This window comes from Natator depressus, chromosome 5, assembly GCF_965152275.1.
Source record: "Natator depressus isolate rNatDep1 chromosome 5, rNatDep2.hap1, whole genome shotgun sequence".
NCBI lineage: Eukaryota > Metazoa > Chordata > Testudines > Cheloniidae > Natator > Natator depressus.
Window position 1 is genome coordinate 45332483 of NC_134238.1, and position 24588 is coordinate 45357070.

General features: G+C 40.4%; 1 protein-coding gene across 2 annotated transcripts in view; it reads left to right on the top strand.

The window, feature by feature from the left end:
• Nucleotides 1-24588, top strand: part of TBCA (tubulin folding cofactor A) — a 99693-nt gene that overhangs the window by 43142 nt on the left and 31963 nt on the right. Inside the window, exons 3-4 of one of the 2 annotated variants that reach the window (XM_074952695.1) lie at nt 18396-18482; nt 20190-20855. In XM_074952695.1, the coding sequence (XP_074808796.1) occupies nt 18396-18482; nt 20190-20270 (168 nt within the window). In that variant the 3' untranslated portion in view covers nt 20271-20855. Of the gene's footprint in view, nt 1-18395; nt 18484-20189; nt 20856-24588 lie in introns of those variants that run through there. The other variant, XM_074952696.1, reaches the window with a different exon arrangement.

The following is a 24588-nucleotide window of genomic DNA, read 5'->3' on the forward strand; positions in this document are numbered from 1 at the left end:
CTTGTCCCACAATCCCAACTGCCTCCCATGCCTCCCAGATTCCAAAACCTCCATTTTAATTTATCTGAAGTTACGACAGAATTTCTACATTAACACCACAGAATCTAAGGGCCTTTTCTCAGAATTTATATTCTACTTGCTATAGATACATAGAGTGCTGCTAGTGAGCAGGTTTCCTCCATGTGCAAATAAGGCAATATAAATAATCAGGGTTAGTCTGCATAGGGAGTTATTCTGGAAAAGCTATTCCTGGTTAACTCCATGTGTGAATACTCTTCTTCTGGAATAAGACATTCTTATTCCAGGTTAGTTTAATCCACTTTGAGGGAGTACTAGTGGATTAATTTCCAGTTATTCCAGATTAACTTTCATGAGGAGACAAGCCCTTTGAGAAACTGGTGTTCATGTCCTTTATCCAACAAGTTCTGCTCCTCATAGTCTCGCACTGAGTCTTTCTCATGTTTCTCGAGGATTAGGCAGAATCCTTTTGTTGTCACTAGTCGCCACTTAAAAGTGGAGCAGATTCCTGAAAATTAAAATGTGGAAGACTAGAATTAACTATACCTTTAGTTACTGAAGCTGTATTTTGTGGAACAGGACTTCAAACATGAAAGATACTGGTCTGAACAAGTCAATGTTTGTTTAATGTTGAGTATTCCCAAGTAATATTACTTATCTGTTTTTAATGGCTCAAGTAATGGTTTTTAATCTAATTTCTTTCTGTTTTTTTAAAATTTCATGTTGGATTGAATACGTGAAGTTTCAGACTCTCCTCATAAATCAGACACAAATAAGATTAGGTTCAACTTTTAGTTTCATTCCAGTCTGATTACTTTCAAAATCCTTTGGGTTTTCTCCTAAGAACAGATTACCTCTGTTTAATAATCTGAATTCTACTGGCTTTTTATCTAGACAACTAGAACTGCAAAGTTGCGAATAAAGGGTTTGACACACTCATTTGTGCATTTGGAGAGTTTAACTAATGAGCACAAATCAGTCTCCTTTAAAGGCTAGCAACCTGTATTTGTATCTGTCTTCTCTGTAGAATAATACTCCTGACATGCAGGTGATATTAAACTTGCTGCTTTCAGCTTTGTGTTTCTTTTCTAATGTACTTTTTGAAAGAAGCCTATTGGTAAGAAATTATTGTAATCTTTGCTAAGCCTTCCTTTTTTCGTTTGTTTTTTAAATAATTTTATTTTCACTTTGTCTAAGATATAAATACCTTTTTGTATTCTAGACTATGCTCGCTATGCTGAGGATTTAAAATAATTGTGCAGTAGTTGGGATACATTAACATGGAAACTCCCATTTAGTAAGAAGATTCAACAATTGACATTAACGATTGCTGAAGGGAAATTCTCTTGTAGTTTGGCTCACCATTCCTCTGCAGAAAGAGGCTCTTTCAGGCATGGGGTAGTGACTTGACTGTATCTATATGGGAAACCTGCCAGTTCTGTTCTGACTCCAGTTTTAGCACAGACATTTATTTTTCCTGACTTTCTGTCTTCTGCAAAACTGAAATCTCCCAGATCTCCATAATTTACTAATGCCTTTTCTTTAACCAGACTGCTAACTTTTTAAACCAAATCATATGTTGGGCTGAGTGAGGGCTCTTGCTCCATATCATGCAACAGTTTCCCTCTGCCTGAAAACCTAAAGATGACAGATAATTCCCCAAAAAAGAGGTCAGGAGGACAGTATGCAGCCAGTACTGTCAAGGCTGAGCCAACCTTGTGGTTGACCAATACTTGTTTTGTCAGAACCGAACTGGCACCACTTTCCAAATGGGTTCCCTTTTATTTATGATTTTTTTTTTCTGCCATGTCTGCTCATGTGACAGTGTTTACATCCAAGGCAATTCATATTCTTTTCAAGTAAAATTTTGAGAACTGTTGTGTAGAAAATGCTGCCTGTTGATTGACAGTTTTCTATGAGCAGTGATTGCATTGTCCAGTCATCCTTATGGAAGTTATCAAAGTAAAGGGCAAGAATTGTGTTTATAACACAAATGATTTAATTCTAAAATTAAAGGGAGGATTGAATTAGCCAGTGACTAGATTCAGGGAAGGCACTAGTAATGAATTTTGCTTCTACCCCCTCAAGAGTAGCATCTACACTCTTAAATCTCTGCACTAGCTCTGTCTCCCCGGCTGGCAAAGAAGAAAACCTGCAGTCCCAGATTATCATAAAACTCCTAGCCAGCAAACCACTTTCCAGAAGGGACAAAATAAACTTTTGCTTCTGCTTCCTGAAATGATCTGTCATGTACCAATTGATTGGTCCTCAGCTAGAGCAACTGCAGGAGTTGCCAAAGTGTGAAATACTGAAGCAATTAGATGAAGAGGAAGTCAAGTCAAGTAGGTGTCTATCATCTTTCGTCCTCCCTCAGCCTCTCCACTCCCGTTCTACACAATGCTTGGTATAAGTGGTTGAAACCTATCGGTTCCATACTCTGAAAGATTTGCTGACATGAAAGAAAACTGATTCTCTGCACTGAGAAAATAACATATCCCAACACTTTCCAGAAATTTTTCTTCACACCTCTCCAAGAGTAGAGTGTCAAGTAGTGTTCTGTGTAATTTATTCCTCAATTAAAGGGGGAATTACCAGCGGCTTAGTGTAATGGATCTCTACATCTGCTGCTGCCTCAAGCCTTTTCCAGGCCAACTATATTATTTTTAAAAAACAGTAAAACAGAAATTTGCATTTTAATAAACTGGAAACCTGTTTTACAAATTTGAGTTAGTAGATTTATAGGTTATTGATATTAGGGAAAAGGTCATTTTTATCAAGCTCAATTACAGTAAAACAGGGGTGGCCAACCTGAGCCTAAGAGAGAGCCAGAATTTACCAATGTACATTGCCAAAGAGCCACAGTAATACATCAGCAGTCCCCCATCAGCTCCCCCCCCCCGCTCCTTCCACCCACCAGCAGGGCCTCCCCTTCCCTCCCCATCAGCTGTTTCGTGGCGTGCAGGAGGCTCTGGGGGTGAGGGGGGAGGGCACAGCAGGCTCAGGGGAGGGGGTGGGGCCTGTGGCAGAGCCAGGGGTTGAGCAATGAGCATCCCCTGGCACATTGGAAAATTGGCGCCTGTAGCTCCAGCCCCAGAGTCGGTGCCTGTACAAGGAGCCGTATATTAACTTCTGAAGAGCTGCATATGGCTCCGGAGCCACAGATTGGCCACCCCTGCAGTAAATGTCATAAATATAAAGGGAAGGGTAAACCCCTTTAAAATCCCTCCTGGCCAGAGGAAATCTCCTCTCACCTGTAAAGGGTTAAGAAGCTAAAGGTAACCTCGCTGGCACCTGACCAAAATGACCAATGAGGAGACAAGATACTTTCAAAAGCTGGGAGGAGGGAGAGAAACAAAGTGTATGTGTGTCTGTCTATATTTTGTCTTTGCCGGAGATAGACCAGGAATGAAGCCTTAGAACTTTTAGTAAGTAATCTAGCTAGGTACGTGTTAGATTATGATTTCTTTAAATGGCTGAGAAAAGAATTGTGCTGAATAGAATAACTATTTCTGTCTGTGTATCTTTTTTGTAACTTAAGGTTTTTGCCTAGAGGGGTTCTCTGTGTTTTGAATCTAATTACCCTGTAAGGTATCTACCATCCTGACTTTACAGGGGGGATTTTTTTTTTTATTTCTATTTACTTCTATTTCTATTAAAAGTCTTTTTGTAAGAAAACTGAATGCTTTTTCATTGTTCTCAGATCCAAGGGTTTGGGTCTGTGGTCACCTATGCAAATTGGTGAGGCTTTTTATCCAACATTTTCCTGGAAAGGGGGGGTGCAAGTGTTGGGAGGATTGTTCATTGTTCTTAAGATCCAAGGGTCTGGGTCTGTAGTCACCTAGGCAAATTGGTGAGGCTTTTTACCAAACCTTGTCCAGGAAGTGGGGTGCAAGGTTTTGGGAAGTATTTTGGGGGGAAAGACGTGTCCAAACAGCTCTTCCCCAGTAACCAGTATTTGTTTGGTGGTGGTAGCGGTAGCGGCCAATCCAAGGACAAAAGGGTGGAATATTTTGTACCTTGGGGAAGTTTTGACCTAAGCTGGTAAAGATAAGCTTAGGAGGTTTTTCATGCAGGTCCCCACATCTGTACCCTAGAGTTCAGAGTGGGGGGAGGAACCTTGACAGAGCCGTATATTAACTTCTGAAGAGCTGCATATGGCTCCGGAGCCACAGATTGGCCACCCCTGCAGTAAAACATGTTTGCCTTTGTCCCCACTCCCTTCAATTCATAGCCTCTTCTAATCTGGCTGAGGAAAACCACTCTTTCAAAAGTGCCTTTATTTTCAGTTTTGTAACAGGCAAAGAACAAGTGGTCATGGAGTCCTTCTTTAGTAGGTGTATTTTTTTTAATTTATGTAGCTAATTTCTTAGCCTAAAACTCTCACACCTAAGTAATTCTGATACTAGTTTTTGAGAAGGTGTATTGTGATGGTTCTTTTATCTTTTCACTATCCCAGATTGAGCCTTAGATCACTTAGTCTCTTTTAAGAGGTGAACTACACTATGAAATAAGGACACCTTCCTGATTAACACATCTCTGCTTTCTTGGCCCCATCTTCTTTTCCCTGTGCACCTTATCCTTGTGTGCAGTGTTGTTGTAGCCACATTGGTTCCCAGGATATTAGACACACAAGGAGGATGGTGTAATATCTTTTATTGGACTGACTTCTGTTGGTGAGAGAGAAAAGCTTTTGAGCTTACATACAGCTCATCTTCAAGACCTGAAGGACACCTCTGTGTAAATTCAAAAGCTTGCGTCTCCCACCAACAGAAATTGGTTCAGTAAAATATGTTACCACACCGACCTTGTCACCTTATCGGGGTATGTTCTGTTTGAAATATTATATCCAACATAGGTAAAAGATGGCAGGACGATCATTTTTAACCTTTCACATAATGATAAATTCTTCTTCGAGGAGTGTCACTTTGGGTGCTCAAGTTTAGGTGAATCTGTGTCCCCCTGCATCTGTGATCGGAGAATTTCAGTAGTAGTGACCACTTTGGTAACACATGCACTCTCCCCATGTTGTGCCACTTCTGGTGGCTGCATAGTGGTATGTGACCGAACCGCCACCGGTTCCTTCTCAACTCTCTTCGCTCAGATGGAGCCATGGCAGCACCTCCTCACTTCGTTATATCTTAGACTTACACTGTTACTTGGTGTTAGAATAGAGTTAGATATAGTTACCCTCCTCTTCCCTATTTATTTTATTTTAAAAAATTCTTTTAAATTATCAGATACCATTAAGTTTCCATTCACGCTTTAGTATAGTGTAGTTTTAACCCCCTTCTCCTGGGGGAATGCTACTGATGGGCATACCCAGATCTCCGGGTTTTAAACAATGCCTTGCTTGCTGGGAATCAATCCCGGTCAGTAATGGAAATGCTCAGTGTGTCCATTGCCTTGGCGAGACACATTATTCAGAAGTATCTTCGTTACCACAAGCAAGGGACCTAAAGCTAAAACTTATACCGAGGCAGAAGTCACTGCACCTGGTGTCTGACCCCCAGAACACAGATACACACCCCCCGCTCTAATGCCAGCGATGGCCCCTGACAGACCATCCCTATCACAGTCCTCAAAAAAGGTGGGGGGTGGGAAAAGCAGGCAACAAATTCTCCTTCCAGGGAACCAGCCAAAAAGAAGTGATCCCTGACTTGTTCAACACACTTGATACCGACTGCAGCATGGTTAAGCACCTACAAGTCGGCCGGATCTTATGGTACTGCTGATACTGCGAAAGCCAAAGACCTTAAGCAGGCTGGCTCTGAGAGGAGTGACAGAGAGAAGCCTACCGCCTCCTACTTAGTACCGATGGAGCCTCTTAAACATCTGGCACCAAGCAGCTCAACATCACTACAGTCTGTGGCGCCATCTACTGGTCCCCTAGTGCATGGCACAGTGACATCAGCTACAACAGCAGTACCGTCTACAAACACCATCCTCTATATTGAGGCTAGCAGCACCACACTAATTCCTTTATCATAAGGACTTGCTAGTCTATGCAACACCCGAATCTCCCCTTCTTCGTACTCCGGCATACTCAGAACCATGCCAATCTATACCACCACTGAGATCAACCCCTCCTTTTTCCAGCCATGATGATGAGGCGGAAGGGGACCACTCCTCACCCATTTGCATGACCACTGGAGCAAGCCAGTTATCAGCCAAGTGACACCCAAGGATGGTATGAACATCCATGGATGCCACCACCAATGCCATTCCCACCGCAAGGGCCTTATTGGAATCCGTGGCCTCCATACAGCCACCAGTACTTCAGACCTTCTGGCACCTACAGGGAGAGGAGGTGGCGCTCCCCATCAGCCTCAGTGGGTAGAGCCTCCGGAGGAGACTTTTGAGGAACGGGAGGAAGCTTTGGAATGGGAAGTCACCCCTCCAATCAATCTCTCTTTGTCCTCCCCAGATGAAGCAGTCATGTCTTCACCACTTAGACTTTAAACGGTTCCAGGAGCTATTTAAAATAATTGCTGATGCTCGAAATACACCTGGAAGAAGTTGCGGAGTCTCAGCTTAAGCTGTTGAATATTTTACAGACATAAACATCAAAGATGATGCTTCCTGTAAATGAGGCACTCATGGATCCAGCCAAGATCATCCAGCAGACCCCTGCAACAATATCACCCACTTGTAAAAGAGCAGTCAACAAATATTATGTCCCCTCTAAGGCTATTGATTTTTTTTGTTTTCACATCTCCCACCAAATTTCTTGGTGGTAGAGGCCATGAATAAAGAGAGCACCACTTCAGAATCACCCTGTACAATAAGGACTGGAAACAGTTTAGACCCTTTGGGCACAAAGCCTGTTTGTCAGCAACTCTGCAATTCAGAATCCCCAATTACAAAGCTTTGATGGCCAAATACAACCACACAAATTATGATGTCCAAGATTTCTAATTCTAAGATGTCCAAATTTATTGACTGTATCCCGGATAACAAAAAAAACCCACCACCTTGCACGGATAGTCTTATAAGCTTCGTTGGACGTGGCGCAGACAACCACGTGATCCATTACTATCGCAGTAGTTATGTGACGGGCTTCGTGACTCCACATCTCTAGGCTTCCCAAGAAGGTCCTGTCTACTGTTAAAGATCTTCCCTTTGAGCGCCAGCAATTGTTCGTGGCCAAGACTGACTGACCCCTCCACACCCTAAAGGATTCCAGGGCAACTCTTTGGGCTTTGTGCATTTACACACCTGCACAAAGAAGGAAGCCGGGGAAATACCAGTCAGTACAATGAACAAGGCCTGTCCCCATATGTCCAACCACAGCAACAATACGACCCGACCTACAAAAATGGAGACAGAGGTCTAAGAGACGTAGACCATTCCCATCTCAGCCATCAACATCCCAACAACCCTCCTTGAAACAGCAATTTTGAGGGTTTGGTCAAGGGCCCAAGATGCCTTTCCCATTTCCAAGCACTGGAACCATCAACAATCATCCATCTTTTCGGAGACCGCCTGATCCCATTCCACCAGTATGGCAGACCATCACCTTGGACAAATGAATATTAGAAATGTATGAACACTGGTTACTCCAATCCCGTTTGCCCCCTCTCTTCCTCTCCCCCCCCCCACCCCCATCCACCCTCTCTCCTTGTCCCTGTTCAGGGACCCTTCTCACAGGCATCTTCTACAAAATAAATCACCTCCTGCTCTTGGGTCTGTAGAATCAGTACTGACACAACACAGAGGGAGAGGCTTTTATTCCCACTACTGTTTAACTCAGAAAAAGAGCAGGGAATGGAGGCCCTTTCTCGACCTAAGGAAACTCCACATGTTCGTGAAGGTTCAGTGATTGAGGATGGTCACGTTAGTAGCTATAATCCAAGCACTGGAACAGGGGGACTGGTTCTCGGCCCTCGACTTCCAGGATGGATATTTTCATATCTCCATACACCCAGTGCACAGGAGCTTCCTTCGACTCATTCTGGGACAGAATCACTACCAGTTCAAAGTACTGCCTTTTGGCCTCTCTGTGGTGCCCCCAATGTTCTCCAAGGTTCTTGCAGTCGTGGTGGACCAACTCTGCAAGCAAGGAGTCATGATATTCTCCTACTTAGACAGCTGTCTTCCTCAGGAAGATGCTGTAGAAGCTATTCAAAGGATAATGGTTCTCTTCTCTCAACTAGGACTAAAAAATAAACATGCAAAAATCAACGTTGACACCCTGTTCAAAACCTAGAGTTCAGTGGGGTCCACCTTGATGCGCTGGAGGCCAAAGCCTCATTACCACTCCACAGATTTGTCACCCTTGATCGCCACAGCACAAACCATCCTACAGACATCAGCTAGGACCTGTCTCCAACTATTAGGGCATATGGCAGCAACCATTTTCGTCATAAGGCATGCCAGGCTATATATTCATTGTCTCCAGGGCTGGCTCTGGACAACATATGTTCCGCACAGACAATCTGAACAAGTGTCTCACGATGCCACTCAGAATCAAAAATTCTCTACACTGGTGGGCTCAGCCCCACAATGTGTGTCTGAGTCCCCTTCACACAATCCCCTCTGTCCATTATACTTACAGCGGATGCATCTCCGTTAGGTTTGGGAGCACACTTGCACAACCACACAATTCAGGGCAGGTGGTCCCCCCCCAGAGTCAACTTTTACACATCAACCTACTGGAATTACGAGCAGTCTGCAGTGCACTCACACTTCTTACCTGTGATCAGGAGGAATAAGACTATAAAGGTACTAACAGACAACATCGCTTGCTTGTTTTATAGAAACCTTCAAGGGGGAGCAAGGTCACATTCCATCTGCACCAAAGTAATGACATTATGAAACTGGTGCATTCATCACAACATCAACATACCAGCTACCTATCTACCAGGATGTCAGAACACCACAGCAGTTGCACTAAGTAGAAAGTTCTCTCAGGACTATGAGTGGGAAAGAAACACCAGGGTTTTATAGAATATATTCAGATGCTGGTGTTTCCCAACTACACACTTTTTTGCTACAGCCCGGAATGCCAAGGGTCCACACTTTTTTGTTCAAGAGCAGGATTGGAGCCCCAATCTCTGGGTGATGCTTTCTTCATCAAATGGGATGCACCTCTGCTATGCCCCATTGGTTCCCATACCTGTTGAAGATGTCTGTCTGTACACACACACACACACACACACACACACACACACACACACACACACACACACACACACACACACACACACCCCCCTCCTGTCTCAGGATGCAGACCAGGATCGCCACCCAAACTTGCCGATTCTCTACCTGAAGGTGTGGCTCCTCCATGGCTCAGGAACATTGGACTGACCTGTTCAGAAGATATATTATTTAACAGCAGAAGATCGACTACATGTTATACTTACTTTCACAAGTGGAAGAGATTCCATATATGGTGCCAGAATAGGCAAGCCACAGCTATTACCTGCCCCTTGCCACTGGTTCTAGATTATATACTGGAGTTAAAGAAGTCTGGTCTGTCATCAAGCCCACTTACAGTACACCTCGTAGCCATCATGGCTTTCCTTCAAAAAGTTGATGGGTTCTCAGTCTTCACCCATTTTCTCATTAAATGATTCCTCAGGGGGTATTCGAACCTCTATCCTGAGATACATACCCCATCCCCACCCTGGCACTTCAACCTAGAACTATGCTGTCTCACTGGTCCCCCGTTTGGACCATTAGCCACATGGTCACTTGTACACCTGTCAGGGTTCCCTCCCCACTCTGAATTCTAGGGTACAGATGTGGGGACCCGCATGAAAGACCCCCTAAGCTTATTCCTACCAGCTTAGGTTAAAAACTTCCCCAAGGCACACATCCTTCCTTGTCCTTGGATGGGTACTGCTGCCACCACCAAGTGAGTTAGACAAAGATTCAGGAAAAAGACCACCTGGAGTTTCTGTTCCCTAAAATATCCCCCCAAGCCCCTTCACCCCCTTTCCTGGGGAGGCTTGAGAATAATATACCAACCAAATAGGTAAACCAGATTCTTCAACAGAACTTTATAATAAAGAGAAAGTAAAAGAAGCACCTCTGTAAAATCAGGATGGAAGGTAACTTTACAGGGTAATCCGATTCAAAACGCAGAGGATTCCCCTCTAGGCAAAACTTAAGTGACAAAAAACAGGGATAAACCTCCCTCTAAGCATAGGGAAAATTCACAAGCTAAAAACAAAAGATAATCTTAACGCACCTTGCCTTATTTACTTTTTTTGCAACATTGAGACTCATTTTAGGAGAAGGAGTTTTCTGACCTGATGCTTCTCTGCTTCCCCAGAGAACACACACAAACAACGAGCACAAATAAAGCCTTCCCCCAGATTTGAAAGTATCTTCTTTCCCCATTGGTCCTTTTGGTCAGGTGCCAACCAGGTTATTTGAGCTGCTTCACCCCTTACAGGTAAGGAGGAATTCTAGGCTACCCCTAGCTGTATGGTTATGACAACACTTATCAATGAAGGTGGCCTTTCTTGTCACCATGACATCCACGTGATGAATGAGAGAACTAGGGACACTCATGGCATGTCCCCCGTCCCCCACCCATATACAATATTCTTCAAAGACAAGGTTACTTTACGACCACATCCTAAATTTCTACCCAAAATACCACCTTCATTACACTTGAATCAACCTATCTACCTTCCATCAACCTCATGAGAACAAACAAGAGGTGATGTTTCTTTCTTTAGATGTGAGATGGTCACTAGCATTGTATCTTGAAAGGACAAAGCCCTTCAGGAAATCACCAAGACTATTCCTTTATGTTACAGAAAGATCTAAGGATCCACTGTATCCAAGCAGAGGCTCTCTAAATGGATTCCTGGGTGCATTCACCTTTGCTACCGACAACATGAGCTGCACCCCCCACCAGGAACTTGAACATACTCCAGCAGATCACTTTCCACTTTTGATAGACTTTCTAAACAATGTATCCATCATGGACATTTGTAAAGCAGTCACCCGAGCATCTGCTCACACGTTGATGGAGCAATACACCACTGAGCAAGATTTGATCTCAGATGCTCTGTTAAAACTGACTTATCTTATCATTGATTTGCTAATCCAGCTCTGAAGCCCCATCCTTCCAACGAATGGGCACTACTCTACAGTGGAGAACTCACAGGGATGCCCATTTCAAAGAACCTCAGTTACTCAACAAGGTGAGAAACACACTCTTATTGAAGGAAAGTACAAAATTGAATGGTTTGACCAGGATCCAATTGAACTAAAATCTGGGGTTGTTTTTTTTTGTTTTTTGGTTTTTTTTTAAACTGTGGTGAGGATACATACTTATAACTACAGACCATCATAAGCTGTTATCGAAATCTGTTTTAATTAGATGCTTTTGTTGGAGTAAGGGTTCCCTTCCATTTTTGGTTACTTCTTTCTGGGGATAATTTGCCAATTTATTTAGCATGGCAGGGAGTTTAGGACCAACTTTCTCACTACTCTGATCAAATTCAGTATTGCTGTTGCTATTACCATCCCAAGCTGGGACTTGGGGAGTTACCGTTGGGCTTTCTTTCTCTAGATGTTGAGTAACATTCTGACCAGATAATTGGCAAAAAGGAAAAACTTGATGAAGTTATCTCAGTGCCATTCTGTACTGTCCACAAATAGCATTTTAAGTGGACCACTTAAATTTATCTCTAATTTGATAGAATTATCTACATGTTCAACATCCCATGAATCTCTGGTTTTGGTGACCTGGTGTGTGTGTTTTGCAGTAGTCCTCACCTTTCTTGGATCTGATCAAACTTTGTCACTCCATGTACGTCCTGCACAATTAAACTAATTCAACCCAATCTGGCATTTGTTCTTGTTAAATCTAAAGTCCCTATTTTTTGGCATGTTGCAGATTATTCATCTCTTCTTCATCCCAAATCAGCAGCAATTATTTCCACCACATCCAGATTCTCAAAAGATCAGTAATGTGATGCTTTGATACACCTTCGATGCTTAGTCAGTTTTAAAATGGGAGTTACTTAAACATATTTATCAAGGGGAGCAGAAGTTGTGGTTCTGAACTTGATATGGAAAATTGAACTTCCTAAACTTCTCTGCTTAAATCTAAAATACTTTTATGTTTCTGATGGACTAGCACTTGTGTTTGGCTATGTTCAGTTATTTTGGATCAGTACAAATATTTATTTATTTATTTTTACTTTCAGTTAACAGAGGAAGCTGATGTTTGGATTAGTTTTAATAATATCTAACTTTTACTGTCCAAACAAGTTGTGTGTGTAGGTGGTGCATACTGGAGTCTGTATCAGTGTGTGATGTTTTTATACACTTAATGCTTTCCAGTTCACTAAATATCTCATCTGATTACTTAAGAAAATCTTCTGTGTCTTGTTCAGTAGACAAGTTACACACCTGTTTGACCATCTGCAATAGCAGACTGCTCTTCAATGCATGAAGACTTGGAACTTCCTGTTGCACTCTTTAAAACTCTACAGTCTGGTATCTGTCCTTGTACAGAAGTGCCAGTGTAGTTTTGCCTTCTGCTTGAAACAAGCTTAGTTTTCTATTTTAACATCAGGCAGTGTCTAATCATATTGTAAGGGCCCTACCAAATTCACGGCCGTGAAAAATGCCTGAAATCTGGTCTTTTTTTACTTTATACTATACAGATTTCCCAGGGAGACAAGTGTTTCTCAAACTGGGGGTCCTGACCCAAAAGGGGATTATGGGAGGGTTGCAATGTTATTTTAGGGAGGTCATGGTATTGCCACCCTTATTTCTGCACTGCCTTCAGACCTGGGTGGCCAGAGAGCAGTGGCTGCTGGCCAGGTGCCCAGCTCTGAAGGCAGCGCCCCACCAGCAGCAGCACAGGAGTAAGAGTGACAACACCACAACCTCCCTACAATAATCTTGCAACCTCCCCACAGCCCACTTTTGGGTCAGGACCCCTACAGTTATAGCACTATGAAATTTCAGATTTAAATATCTGAAATCATGAAATTTATTATTTTAAAAATTCTAGGACTCTGAAATTGACCAGAATGGACCGTGAATTTGGTAGGGCCCTACATATTGTGTATGCTTACTCTGACCCACATTGTGCTCATTTCCAATATGTTTCTGAAATGCTTTGTTTCCCATTTCACAACCCAATCTATTGTAGAACCTTGCTTTGTAAACTTGAGATCCAGTAAAGATGTTTTTTCATCATCAAAGCTTTGTCCATAACAATTTTTTCTTTTGACATCTTTGCATTTTACACTAAGAGCACTAATCTTTAAAAAAAAAAAAAAAAAAGTTGCTTCGGTTATGTACATAACCACCCTCTGTGCTGGATCCCTTTTCAATGTTTGCCTGTACACTTATAAACAAATCTGGTTTGTTTACCCAAGTACTCTGTCATTGTGCCTCAACAAGCATTTTTAATCAGATACACTTTAGTTCTTTCCATGCTTAATACTTTCGGGCATCACATTTCTCAATAACCCGCAAATATTCATTGATCTTTGCAAAGTCAGGTTAGTTTCTCATGATGGTACAGAGAAGGGCTACTAAGATGATCAGAGGAATGGAAAACCTACCTTGTAAGACAAGACTCTCAAGAGCTTGGCTTGTTTAGCCTAACCAGAGAAGGTTGAGGGGAGATATGATTGCTTTTTATAAATACATCAGAGGAATAAATACCAGGGAGGGAGAGGAGTTATTTAACTTAAGGGCCAATGCTGGCACAAGAACAAATGGATATAAATTGGCCTTCAACAAGTTCAGGCTTGAAAATAGCCATCAGATGAGTGAAGTTCTGGAACAAACTTCCACGGGGAGCAGTGGGGACAAAAAACCTAACTGGCTTCAAGACTGAACTCGATAAGTTTATGGAGGGGATGGTCTGATGAAACTGAAACTGCCTATAATGGCATCTGGTTGATCTGTGACTGCTAGCAGCAAATATTTCCAGTGGCTGGTGATGGGATACTAGATGGAGAGGGCTATGAGTTACTATGGAGAGTTCATTCCCAGGTGTCTGGCTGGTGAGTCTTGCCCCCATGCTCGAAGATTAACTGATCACCATATTTGCTGTCGGGAAGAAATTTTCCCACGGATCAAATTGTCAGACAAATGGGGGTGGTTTTATTTTGCTGTCCTTTGCATGGGACACTTGCAGATTTAAACTCGTGTAAATGGCAGATTCTCTGTAACTTGAAGTCTTTAAATCATGATTTGAGGACTTCAGTAGCTCAGCCAGAAGTTGAGACAGGAGTGGGTGGATGAGGTTCTGTGGCCTGCAATGTGCAGAACATCAGACTAGATGATCATGGTGGTCCCTTCTGACCTTAAAGTCTATGATAACCTTCCTTTGACCTGCCTATTAGTTCTAGCACAAATAATTCAGCTTGGGATTTTCAGAGGTGTGTATTGGAATTGGGCACCCTTTGACTTTCAGATTTCAATGAGATTTGGACATCCAACCATTTAGGTTCCTTGAAAATCCCATCTTTAGTTACTACATTAATGTAACTGTTCAGACTTACACACTTAAGCTTTATTTTGAAGGTTTGTGATCAGTGTTCTCACTGTGCAGCTGTTGTAAAGAAAATGTTAGTTTTCCAAGTAACATTCTTGTATGAATCAAAGTGTTCCCAGAATTTCTGAATGACTGTCTAATAGTTCGCAGTTGTCTTCAGGCTTCCTTTGTCACTGGGCCTGCTAAATGTAACTGTAGAATTTCACCCCCTTTCATTTTCTACTTAGTACCACTTCTTCCCAAGAAATTTTGGAACAGACTGGATTAAAAAATCTGATTTTATTTAAATTGGATTTTTGATTTAAATACTTTTTTTTAAAAAAAAATAAAAATATGTGCAATTTAATTTGAAATTGACAACCTGTGTTAAAAGTCTAAACTTTATTAATTTAACAAAACAGTAAGCAATAGAAGTTTGCTGCCAAAGTTTTAAAGAAAGTTTAAACCACTGAACTGGTGGAAGTGACTGATTAAGCTGTTGAAACCAGTGTTTGCTGAAATGCTAACACGGTTTTCAACTGCCATTTGCAGGTAGGGAGAGAATGTTTTCTTCTTTTCAGTTTATTCAGTTAATTCATTTAAATGACTATAGTTTATTCAAAGTTAAGAAACCAATTAGGAATTGAAAAAGCAGGAAGAATCTTCTTTGTTCTTCCAATCTGCGAATAAAACAAAGTATGAGGATGAGATCTATTAATTCTAAAGTCTTGAAGGATGTGATGACCAGAAACCATCAGTTGATTAACTAAATGTCACTTATTTTTAAATGCAAATCATGCTTTGATAAACTTACATAAGAAAAAACGATATCCAGCACATTTAAGGTAGTTTCATTTAACTAATAAAAAATAATTTTTTACATTTAATTGTATACCCATTTTCATCCAAATAAAGCTTGACAGAGTAAAATAATTATCATTTAGTAAATGGTGCATGATGCATTTGCTAACATAATAAAAATGTAAGAATCTGAATGTATGTTAAGCTATGTAATTGCTTAAATAAATTTGTATAAATGTAATATCTTCCTGGTTAGCAAAAAGAAGTACCAAATTTACTGCAATGGCTATATTTAATTATAAATCAATCAGCGAGAATCAACCTTTCCTTAGGAAAATAACTAAAAAGTATACTGCAAAGCATAAGTAAACTCTGATTTAAATCAAGATTTTCTGTTTGCTGATTTAAATCAATCCACAATGATTTGGAAGCACTGCAACCACCTCTACAATTCTCAGCCAGTTTTCCTCCCATACTGAAGGACTCATGTGGCTTCATCTGCCCCTTTGACGAAGGCCACAGAAGAAGCCAGGATTAGCGCTGTAGAGTTTCTAGATTCTAAGTCAGTGCTTAAATCTTTTTTTCCCTGATAGCTGTTCAGTGGCCTATGTAAAATGAATTGGTCTCTTCTCCACATCATCTACCAGCATGATAGTGTACAACTTGTTAATAGTACCAACAGAGGTCAGTGATTGACTGGGCCTGATGATCAGACTATTCTTGCTTCTGTAGGTGTTCTTTCCAGAATAGAGGTAAGCATATAAATGTGGTGGATTATCATGCACTTCTACTACATATGCTGTACCTGGTCTGTGAATAAATTTAGATTTCAGTATTGTCAATTTAGGGTCCTTTAATGGATAGTAAATTCATCTTAACTTTTTAAAAATTCCAGTACCTCTTCTACTTAAACCTAAATGTTGAATTTTTCTGTAGAACCATTAAAATAATTATGCAATCTTTTTAGGGCCATTTTTTCTTTTATAAAAGTGATGATCTTGCTATTGAGAATCTCAACTTTTTAATTTCTTGCCATTGTATTTTAAATTTGTCACCTTTTAATGTTTCATTAAAGTAGAAAGGTTGTCTCTTAATTTCTCATATGGGAAGGTAAAGTCTGAATTGGAAACTTTTTTCCCCCCCATGAGACCCATTTTTATCTACAATGGTTATATAGGCTCCAGACTAGCAAAGCACTTAAGCACACATGTAACTTTAAGAACAAGAGCAGTCCCATTGAATTCTATGGGACCATCATTTGCGTGCTTAAAGATATTCATTTACTCAAGTGCTTTGCTGGCCTGGGGCCTTAATGCATCTGAACTCTCACACGCGCGTGCTCTCCCTCCCCCCCCCCCCTTTTGAATATATAATTCCCATTAATACTAGTCTGTGTAGTGACATTGAAGGGAGAAAATATCCTTTTGAGTGAAAGAATGTTGTGCGCCATTAAAAGTAAAAGCTTTACACTGTAGGTTAGCCAGTGTGACAGGGTTGGGCCAGATGGCTACAGGAGAGTAATAGGAGGCAGATATATTAGCCCCAAGCTAAGTAGCTTCCTTTTCCCTGGGTAAGGTAACAGGGAAGGTTCCAGAACAAGAAGGAACCTTCTGGAGACAATTATGACAGGCTGATTAGAACACCTGCAGCCAATCATGAAGCTGCTAGAATCAATTAAGGCAGGCTAATTGGGGCACCTGGGTTTAAAAAGGAGCTCACTTCAGTTTGTGGTGCGCTTGTAAGGAGCTGGGAGCAAGAGGTGGTAGGAGCTGAGAGAGAGAACGCATACTGTTGGACTGAGGAGTACAAGCATTATCAGACACCAGGAGGAAGGTCCTATGGTGAGGATAAAGGTGTTGGGAGGAGGCCATGGGGAAGTAGCCCAGGGAGGAGTTGCTGTTGCACAGCTCTTGCAGGAGGCACTCTAGACAGCTGCATTCTACAGGGCCCTGGGCTGGAACCTGGAGTAGAGGGCGGGTCCGGGTTCTCCCCAAACCTCCCAACTCCCTGTCAGACACAGGAGGAGTTGACCTGGACTGTGGGTTCATGAAAATGGCCAAACTGTGGGCTGCTGTGAAGCTCTAAGGCGAGCAAATCCACCAATAAGCGCAAGACCCACCAAGGTAGAGGAGGAACTTTGTCACACCAGGTTTCACACTTTGATTTGCTAATTGATTTTCATTTCTAAATAGATTTGATACATTGAAGAACAACGCTGCACACACCCTTTTTTCAGTGTATAGATTTCAGGTCCACAAATACTCCATGAAATATAAGTGGGTTTTCTGTATAATTCTGAAGTTTGTTTTCTCTAGGTGTAGGCAAGATGTTCAGATTCAGTGGGGTGCCAGTTTGGTAATTTTGCTCAAAGTGCATGGTGAGAATAATCTTTCTCCTAAAATGAAGCAGAAGGATAAGTAATAACTTTTTATGCATGATAAGCATCAAAAATATGAGCCTGCTGGTCTATGCTTTTCATTTTTCTTTGCCTTTGTCTTTCAGTCAGAACCTCCTGCAGTGTGCACACGATGTGATCAATAACTCAATAACTTTTTTTCATGCAGTAATTATCTCTATGTGGTATTATCTGAACACTGTTTTTCTTTATTACCCAAAAGATGCAGGAGATAGTTGTATAACCAGCTGATCCCATTTTGGATGAAGCTAGTTCATGACAGTAGGGAAAATAGTTTATTTTAAATAGTCTTTTTAAACAAATATTGTATATGGAAAGCTTTTACCGGCTAATTCTTGCTTCCGTTGGGAAAAAATTTATTCTAAAAGACTTCATTAATTACACTTAGTTTGTCATGTTTAATTATACTATATGTATAATATGTAGGACATAGAAATGCCATATAAAAATCATTTTCTTATATATGCTTTAATTTACTCACTACAAATGTTAAGCAATTATATCTGTTAAATAAGATGTAAGGTAGTGTCATTAATGTGAAATTATCTGTATTTTCTGTGAGGTAGCTGTTTTAAACATCTTTGAAAATCGTTTTGACAACTATTTTAGAAAAGAATGAGCTTTGTGTGAGCTCTAAAATCAGTTTATTCAATACTGAAATGCTCTTCATTTGTTTCACGGGCTTCTCTTTCACAGATTGAGATCTTGCAAGAATCTCGAATGATGATTCCAGATTGCCAACGCAGATTAGAAGCTGCGCATGCAGATCTTAGTCAACTGTTAGTAAGTATAGCGCAAAATAACTCTTACCTTGAGCATTTCATGTCTCCTGGCCACAAAGACTTAAAAAGCCAGATTCTTTCATTGATAGTGTTGTATTAGCAAATTATTTAGCTCACAGTGTAATAGTATAATGAAACCAACTAAGATTGGACACTTTCTACTTTGTATATGGTATTTTGTATAGTATTTTGTGTATATTTCCACGACTAGTATTATGTAGCACAATAGTTGATTTCAGAATGTGTATCCGTAAGTGAATACAAAGTTTAGTGTAGATATAGCGAAACAATACAATCAGTAGTATGCTTTAATAAAAGGAAGTTAAGAAACACGGAAATGGGACATGTACCCAGTAGACACTTAAATATTGAGACATTAAAGTGGAGTCCCTTGCTTTGCAAGTTATATTGCCATACTTCTTAATCTCTTTAGGTGAATTCAGGTTTACAGATGGAACATTCTGCTTGCTTTGATTATTTGATCATTAAAAATAATCACAGTATCTTAAGATAAGTAGTTAGCTTGATTTCAGTGGAACTATTTGCATATGAATAGGGGTGATATAGGAATTTAAGGCCCAAACCTGCTTTACCTAGCTTTAAGGTCACAGGATTACATTAAAAAGCTGACAGTTTCTTTACCAGCAGTCTAGTTACCCATGTAGATTTAAACATTACTGTGAAGTGTAACTATACAAAGGAATCTTACCCACGTGTGGTGAGTGAAGGAGAGATGACTTGGTAGAATTCCCCTCTGCTGATCTCCGTTAAGCTGCCAGCATTAGAGCCTGAATCTACAAGATGCTGAATGACCTCAACTCCTGTTAACTTCAAGGGGAGTTGAAAGGCTTGTCAGATTTTCCATGAGGCGCTCTGCGCTTTGTGGGATCAAGCTGTTAGACTTCATCTTTTTGCAGGTGCATAGTGGTCTTCAGATTGTTTACATGAAGGGGTTGGCATAATTTACTGATTAGTCATTGCTACTGTTCCCTAAATTGAGAAGGCAAACAGATAATGTATTTTGATCAAGAGACTTGAAATTTTTCAACAAATCCAAAACTTAATACTGAAAAGTTCTTAAAGGTCATTTTCCCCTCCCAACACACTTGCATAGTTCCCATTAAAGTGAACTTCGAAGAAGAATCTCTTTTTAAATGGACAACCTCGAAGGTTTCAAGTCTTCCTAACTGTTAGTCTTACCTCTGTTGCCATTTCTGCAAACTTTCGTGTGGGCTGCATTTTGGTTTGAATATTCCTTTAATTGAACAACATATAGAAAATACAAATAATTCACACTTGGTACTTCTAAATTTGACATGTGCATGATTTAACTGCTTTATTCACTGTAAAAGGGGAAGTGGGAACTGCCTAAATTTCTCTAAAATCAATGTATTCAATATTGAAATGCCCTTCATGTTTCTTGGACTTCCCCTTTACTTAGGATGGCACCCGAAGTTTAAACTGGAGCCACATGATGTTGGACAAAATCTTAGACTGATTTTAGCGTTTTTTCCCTCCATATTTTTTAAACTAGCTGGCCACAAGGAGCTAATCCAATGATGCAAGCGATGTTACTACATCTAACACTCAGCACTAAAAAATGGAATTTTAATATAACATCTGTTATGTCATTGAAAGCATGTCCAAGTTATTTTCAGAGTACTTAAAGCTGTATAAAGAAATCTAATTTTATTTTATTGAATTTCAGGAAAATGAAAAAGAGTTGGAAGAAGCTGAAGAATATAAAGATGCACGTTCAGTACTGGAGTCAGTGAAGTTGGAAGCCTAGATGTTCTTCAGTACTGTCTTATGCATTAGCCTGGGTCCATTCCACACTTTTAGTTTGATCACTGTTGTATTATTTAAAGTAGTGTAAGAATGATGACTCGCTGAGATTCCCTTTATGTAATTGCAAATGACTGGCCTTTCTCTAACTTGGAGACATCAAATAAATTACTGTCTGATACATTTTTGGTTTTTATATTTTGCCTATGGCTAGAAAACTTAATTGACTCAAAGTATCAAATTGCAAAAAAAAAACACCTGAGGATGAGTTTTCTGTAACAACTTAGCATCTTTATTATTATCCTAAAATGTGTGAGGAATGTGATGACTCAGCAGATATTTCCAAAACTACTTAAGTTGGAAAGCATTTGCCTTAACAAATTTCTGTTCTAACAGGAAACAGTTTAAAGCGATTAAGCCTGCATATTCTAACAGGACACTTGTAATCTAGTATGTTGTATACTTTTACAAACTTGTGTTATGTATATGTAACTTCTCAAATATATAATGCTCTTTAGTTCTTATTTTAAAGTACAGTACTAACTAGAAATGGGCCTAAGACATTAAATAAAGATCTGATTCCAAACAACCTTTAAGATAGAGTGCGTTCATATGTGAGTTCTAGATCAGGCATAACCAGAATGAAATAGCCTTTGCGAGGAGCAATATGGTAGATGTCCAGTATTTTCCCCACTACTTGCCCCTGCAAAAAATTGTCAACTGAAACCTACTCACAGAAGTTTAGAAGGGAACCTTTTTCTTCAGGGTGCAGCTATGCCCCTTTGCTAGCTCTTGACAGAATAAGTGATTTATTGGATACAGGCCAGGACCTGGATACTGTGAGAGAACTAATGGAGTCGCATTTCGTCTGGATGCAAGAGTATTTAAATTTGTACAAATCCTGTGGTTCTTTTGGGACAACTTATCTGAAAAATAAGCTGTGGGTTCTTCTGGCAAGCAAAGTTTTGCATGTTAATTTACTGAGTATGAGACCTTTTGGCATGTACTTTAAGAGCAACAAAGTACTGTTTGTCCTTCTGGTGCTATATAAATATTCCAATAAGCTTTTATTTAAAGAGCGTGGCTTTGAATAGGACCTCATCCTGGCAAGTACAAAATGGTAGGCATCGGCTGTCACGAAAGTATACAGTTAACTGATTTGTGGGTGTAGTCAGATAATTAACTGTTTAAATGACATCAATTGCACCTGCAATTAATTGCAGACAAATGCATTTTCCAAACCGTAGTTGCTATATATAGTCTGCTTCTCTGAATTGGGGCCTAATTTTTGCACATTGCACATTAGTTTGTAGAACAGAAATTACCCATTTCAACCAAATAATGCAGTTACAGATAGTTAATTTGTTATACCATTTGCACTTCTGTGCAGTAGTTAACTATAATGGCTCTTCTAAACTTTCAAAAAGTCTATTTACTATGCCAGTCTGTCTCTGGCATATTTTTTCTTGCTTTATTAGTGAGCACATTTTCATGAAAATGGGACTCTTGTTTTAGAATTTAATCTACCCCTGCTGCTACTTCCCCCTATGTCAGCAGTTTACCTGTCATACCATTTTGTTGTAGTGGTGGGGATTTGAGGTCAAGAAAGCATTATTTCTGACTGAAGAATGAGCAGCAAATAGCTGTAGCTATAGAAAAGTGACATACAGAAAATGAGGCCCAAACAGGATTATAGTTAAAATTTCCTCCCCCAAACTTCTGCCTGAGACATTGGTTCATCTAATTTAAATTATATACTATTTTCAGAAGTTTATAATATGCTCCATAACATGCACCAGTCTATACAAAAGACAACCATGAAGAGGATATTCCTTGGCCAACGTTCTGACAATTGCCCTCCTCTCTGAATTCTTCTCTGATACATCAAGATTCTGATGTTTGTTCAAAAAGCCTATATAACTGGTCTCTCTCTCTCTCTGCTGTCCTGTCTGATCTGTGAACAGTACTCATCCATACATATGTCCATTTCTCCCACCAGTGTCTCCATGTTGCCTTTTAGCGTGAATGCTCTTCCTGAGCTGGTCAACAAAGCAAATATGCTTTCCTCTTTTCAATCTCTCCTGCAGATCCACTGCTACCACAATATCGTCAAGAAATTTCCTGACTGGTTGTCAACTGACTGAAGTGTTTATTTCATGGAGAGAAGAACTAAAGGAAACTAAAATCAACATTGGACGTTGGTGTAAGGAAGGCAAGAGAGCTAAACTGTAAAGGGAGGATAGTCACAAATTTTGTCTAACTTAAAAATATAGCTAGTAAGACACATGCCTATCATTCTGATCACTTTACTTGCCTGTTTTATCTCACTATCCTACCCGCATCTCTTGTCTTTTTAGATTGCATGCTCTTCAGTTCAGGGACTCTCTTCCTGTTTGAAAAGTATGCGGTGGACACAACTGCAGTCTAAACAGTAGCTTAAAAGTAGCATCTTCCATGGAAAACTGACTTATTTCTAAAGTCATCTGTTATACTTAAGGCAAGATGACTATCAAAAAATTATGGCTGAGTTGCGGACAAGTCATGGAAAATTTCAGAAAAGAGCATAAGAACAGCCATACTGGGTTAGACCAAAGGTCCATATAGCCCAGTATCGTTTCTTCTGATGGTGGCTAATGCCAGGTGCCCCACAGGGAATGAACAGGTAATCATTGTGATCCATCCCCTGTAATAACAGACCTTATTATTTGTGGTAATAAAGTCCATTTTTACTTTTTTGCAATTTTCTGCTGTCAGTAGCTTGGGACTGAGAGCGGGAGCTAGGCCTGAGAGATCCTGCTCTCAGCCCTGGACTGACCGGGGGCTCCCGCTGTCAAAATTTCAGTGGAAGCCTCATATTGGGATTCCGCAATTTCCACAGTATCACAAATTAAGTAGGGACTTAGTTAGTTATTACTGCATATTCAAAAACCAAAAGTAACATTAGTGCTTTATTTCTCTTTGCCTCTTTCTTGAAACACAATGTTCAGGTAATTAGCGGCATAATTACTTGTAGTTGGTTAACTGCTTTTTGCTGCATTAAGAAAAGATAAATTAAAAATTGTGCATACAGGCAGTTTCTTGAAATATTTCTTGTAGGTGGACTTCTTGCATGCATGATGACCCCATTATATTGAAATAATTTTGGTTTAGTACTCATTACATTACATTTCAAAGGACAGTCTCTAAGATGCTGTGAAAAACAGGACCTCTAAATTTTCAGTGACAGCAATAGCGGCTGCATTTATTCGTTTGAAACATGTACTCTCCTGTACTCATGACTGGGCATTTTTTAATTTCCCAGTTATGGATCTAGTCTACCCAGAAATGCCCACTGCCTTGGCAGGCTGAGTTCTCTTCTGTCTTCCATAACCCCTTAATCTAGACCTTCATTCTGCCAACTCTGGCCATGTAGCAAATGGGAGTAACTATTTTAGATCTACGTTGAAATGCCACCTGATTTTTATTTATTTATTTTTTCCCCCTAGAAGTCTTCAGGTCATTAACAGGTCATTAACTAAATTTCCTCCCAGCTCAATTGAGCAATAGTAAGAATGGCTGAGGATCCACTGACCATGCACAGTCCAATCGCTGGATGTTTTCTAAAGCCTGCTTCCAATACAGCAATCTAACTGTATAGAGTCAATGACCTTTGCCTTTAGGAAAGGGGATGAAGAAGAACACCTTTTATTGGGCATTCAGAGACTTTGAATGGGCTATTACCAGCAGGAGAGTGAGTTTGTGTGTGTGTGCGGGGGGGGGGGGGGGAGCGGAGGGTGAGAGAACCTGGATTTGTGCTGGAAATGGCCCAACTTGATGATCACTTTAGATAAGCTATTACCAGCAGGAGAGTGGGGTGGGAGGAGGTATTGTTTCATGGTCTCTGTGTATATAATGTCTTCTGCAGTTTCCACAGTATGCATCCGATGAAGTGAGCTGTAGCTCACGAAAGCTCATGCTCAAATAAATTGGTTAGTCTCTAAGGTGCCACAAGTACTCCTTTTCTTTTTGCGAATACAGACTAACACGGCTGTTACTCTGAAACCTACCAAAAGAGAGTATCTTTCTCCCTTAGAATTGTGACCAGCTGCCATGCGTACTGAGCACAAGAGGTCTGATGATCTGAGAGTCAGTAGCTGTGGGGGTTAATGTTGGCTGAATCAATCTCTCATTCATTCCTACCATTGCTGCATATTTTAAATACCATCTAATTGCTTGTTTAGTTTTAATGACAAGGCAATAGTCAAAGGCTCTCTACATTGCTGGAGCCAGAGAAGGGTAGTCACCAGAAAGATAAAGACCAGAAGGAATTCTGCACAGATAGA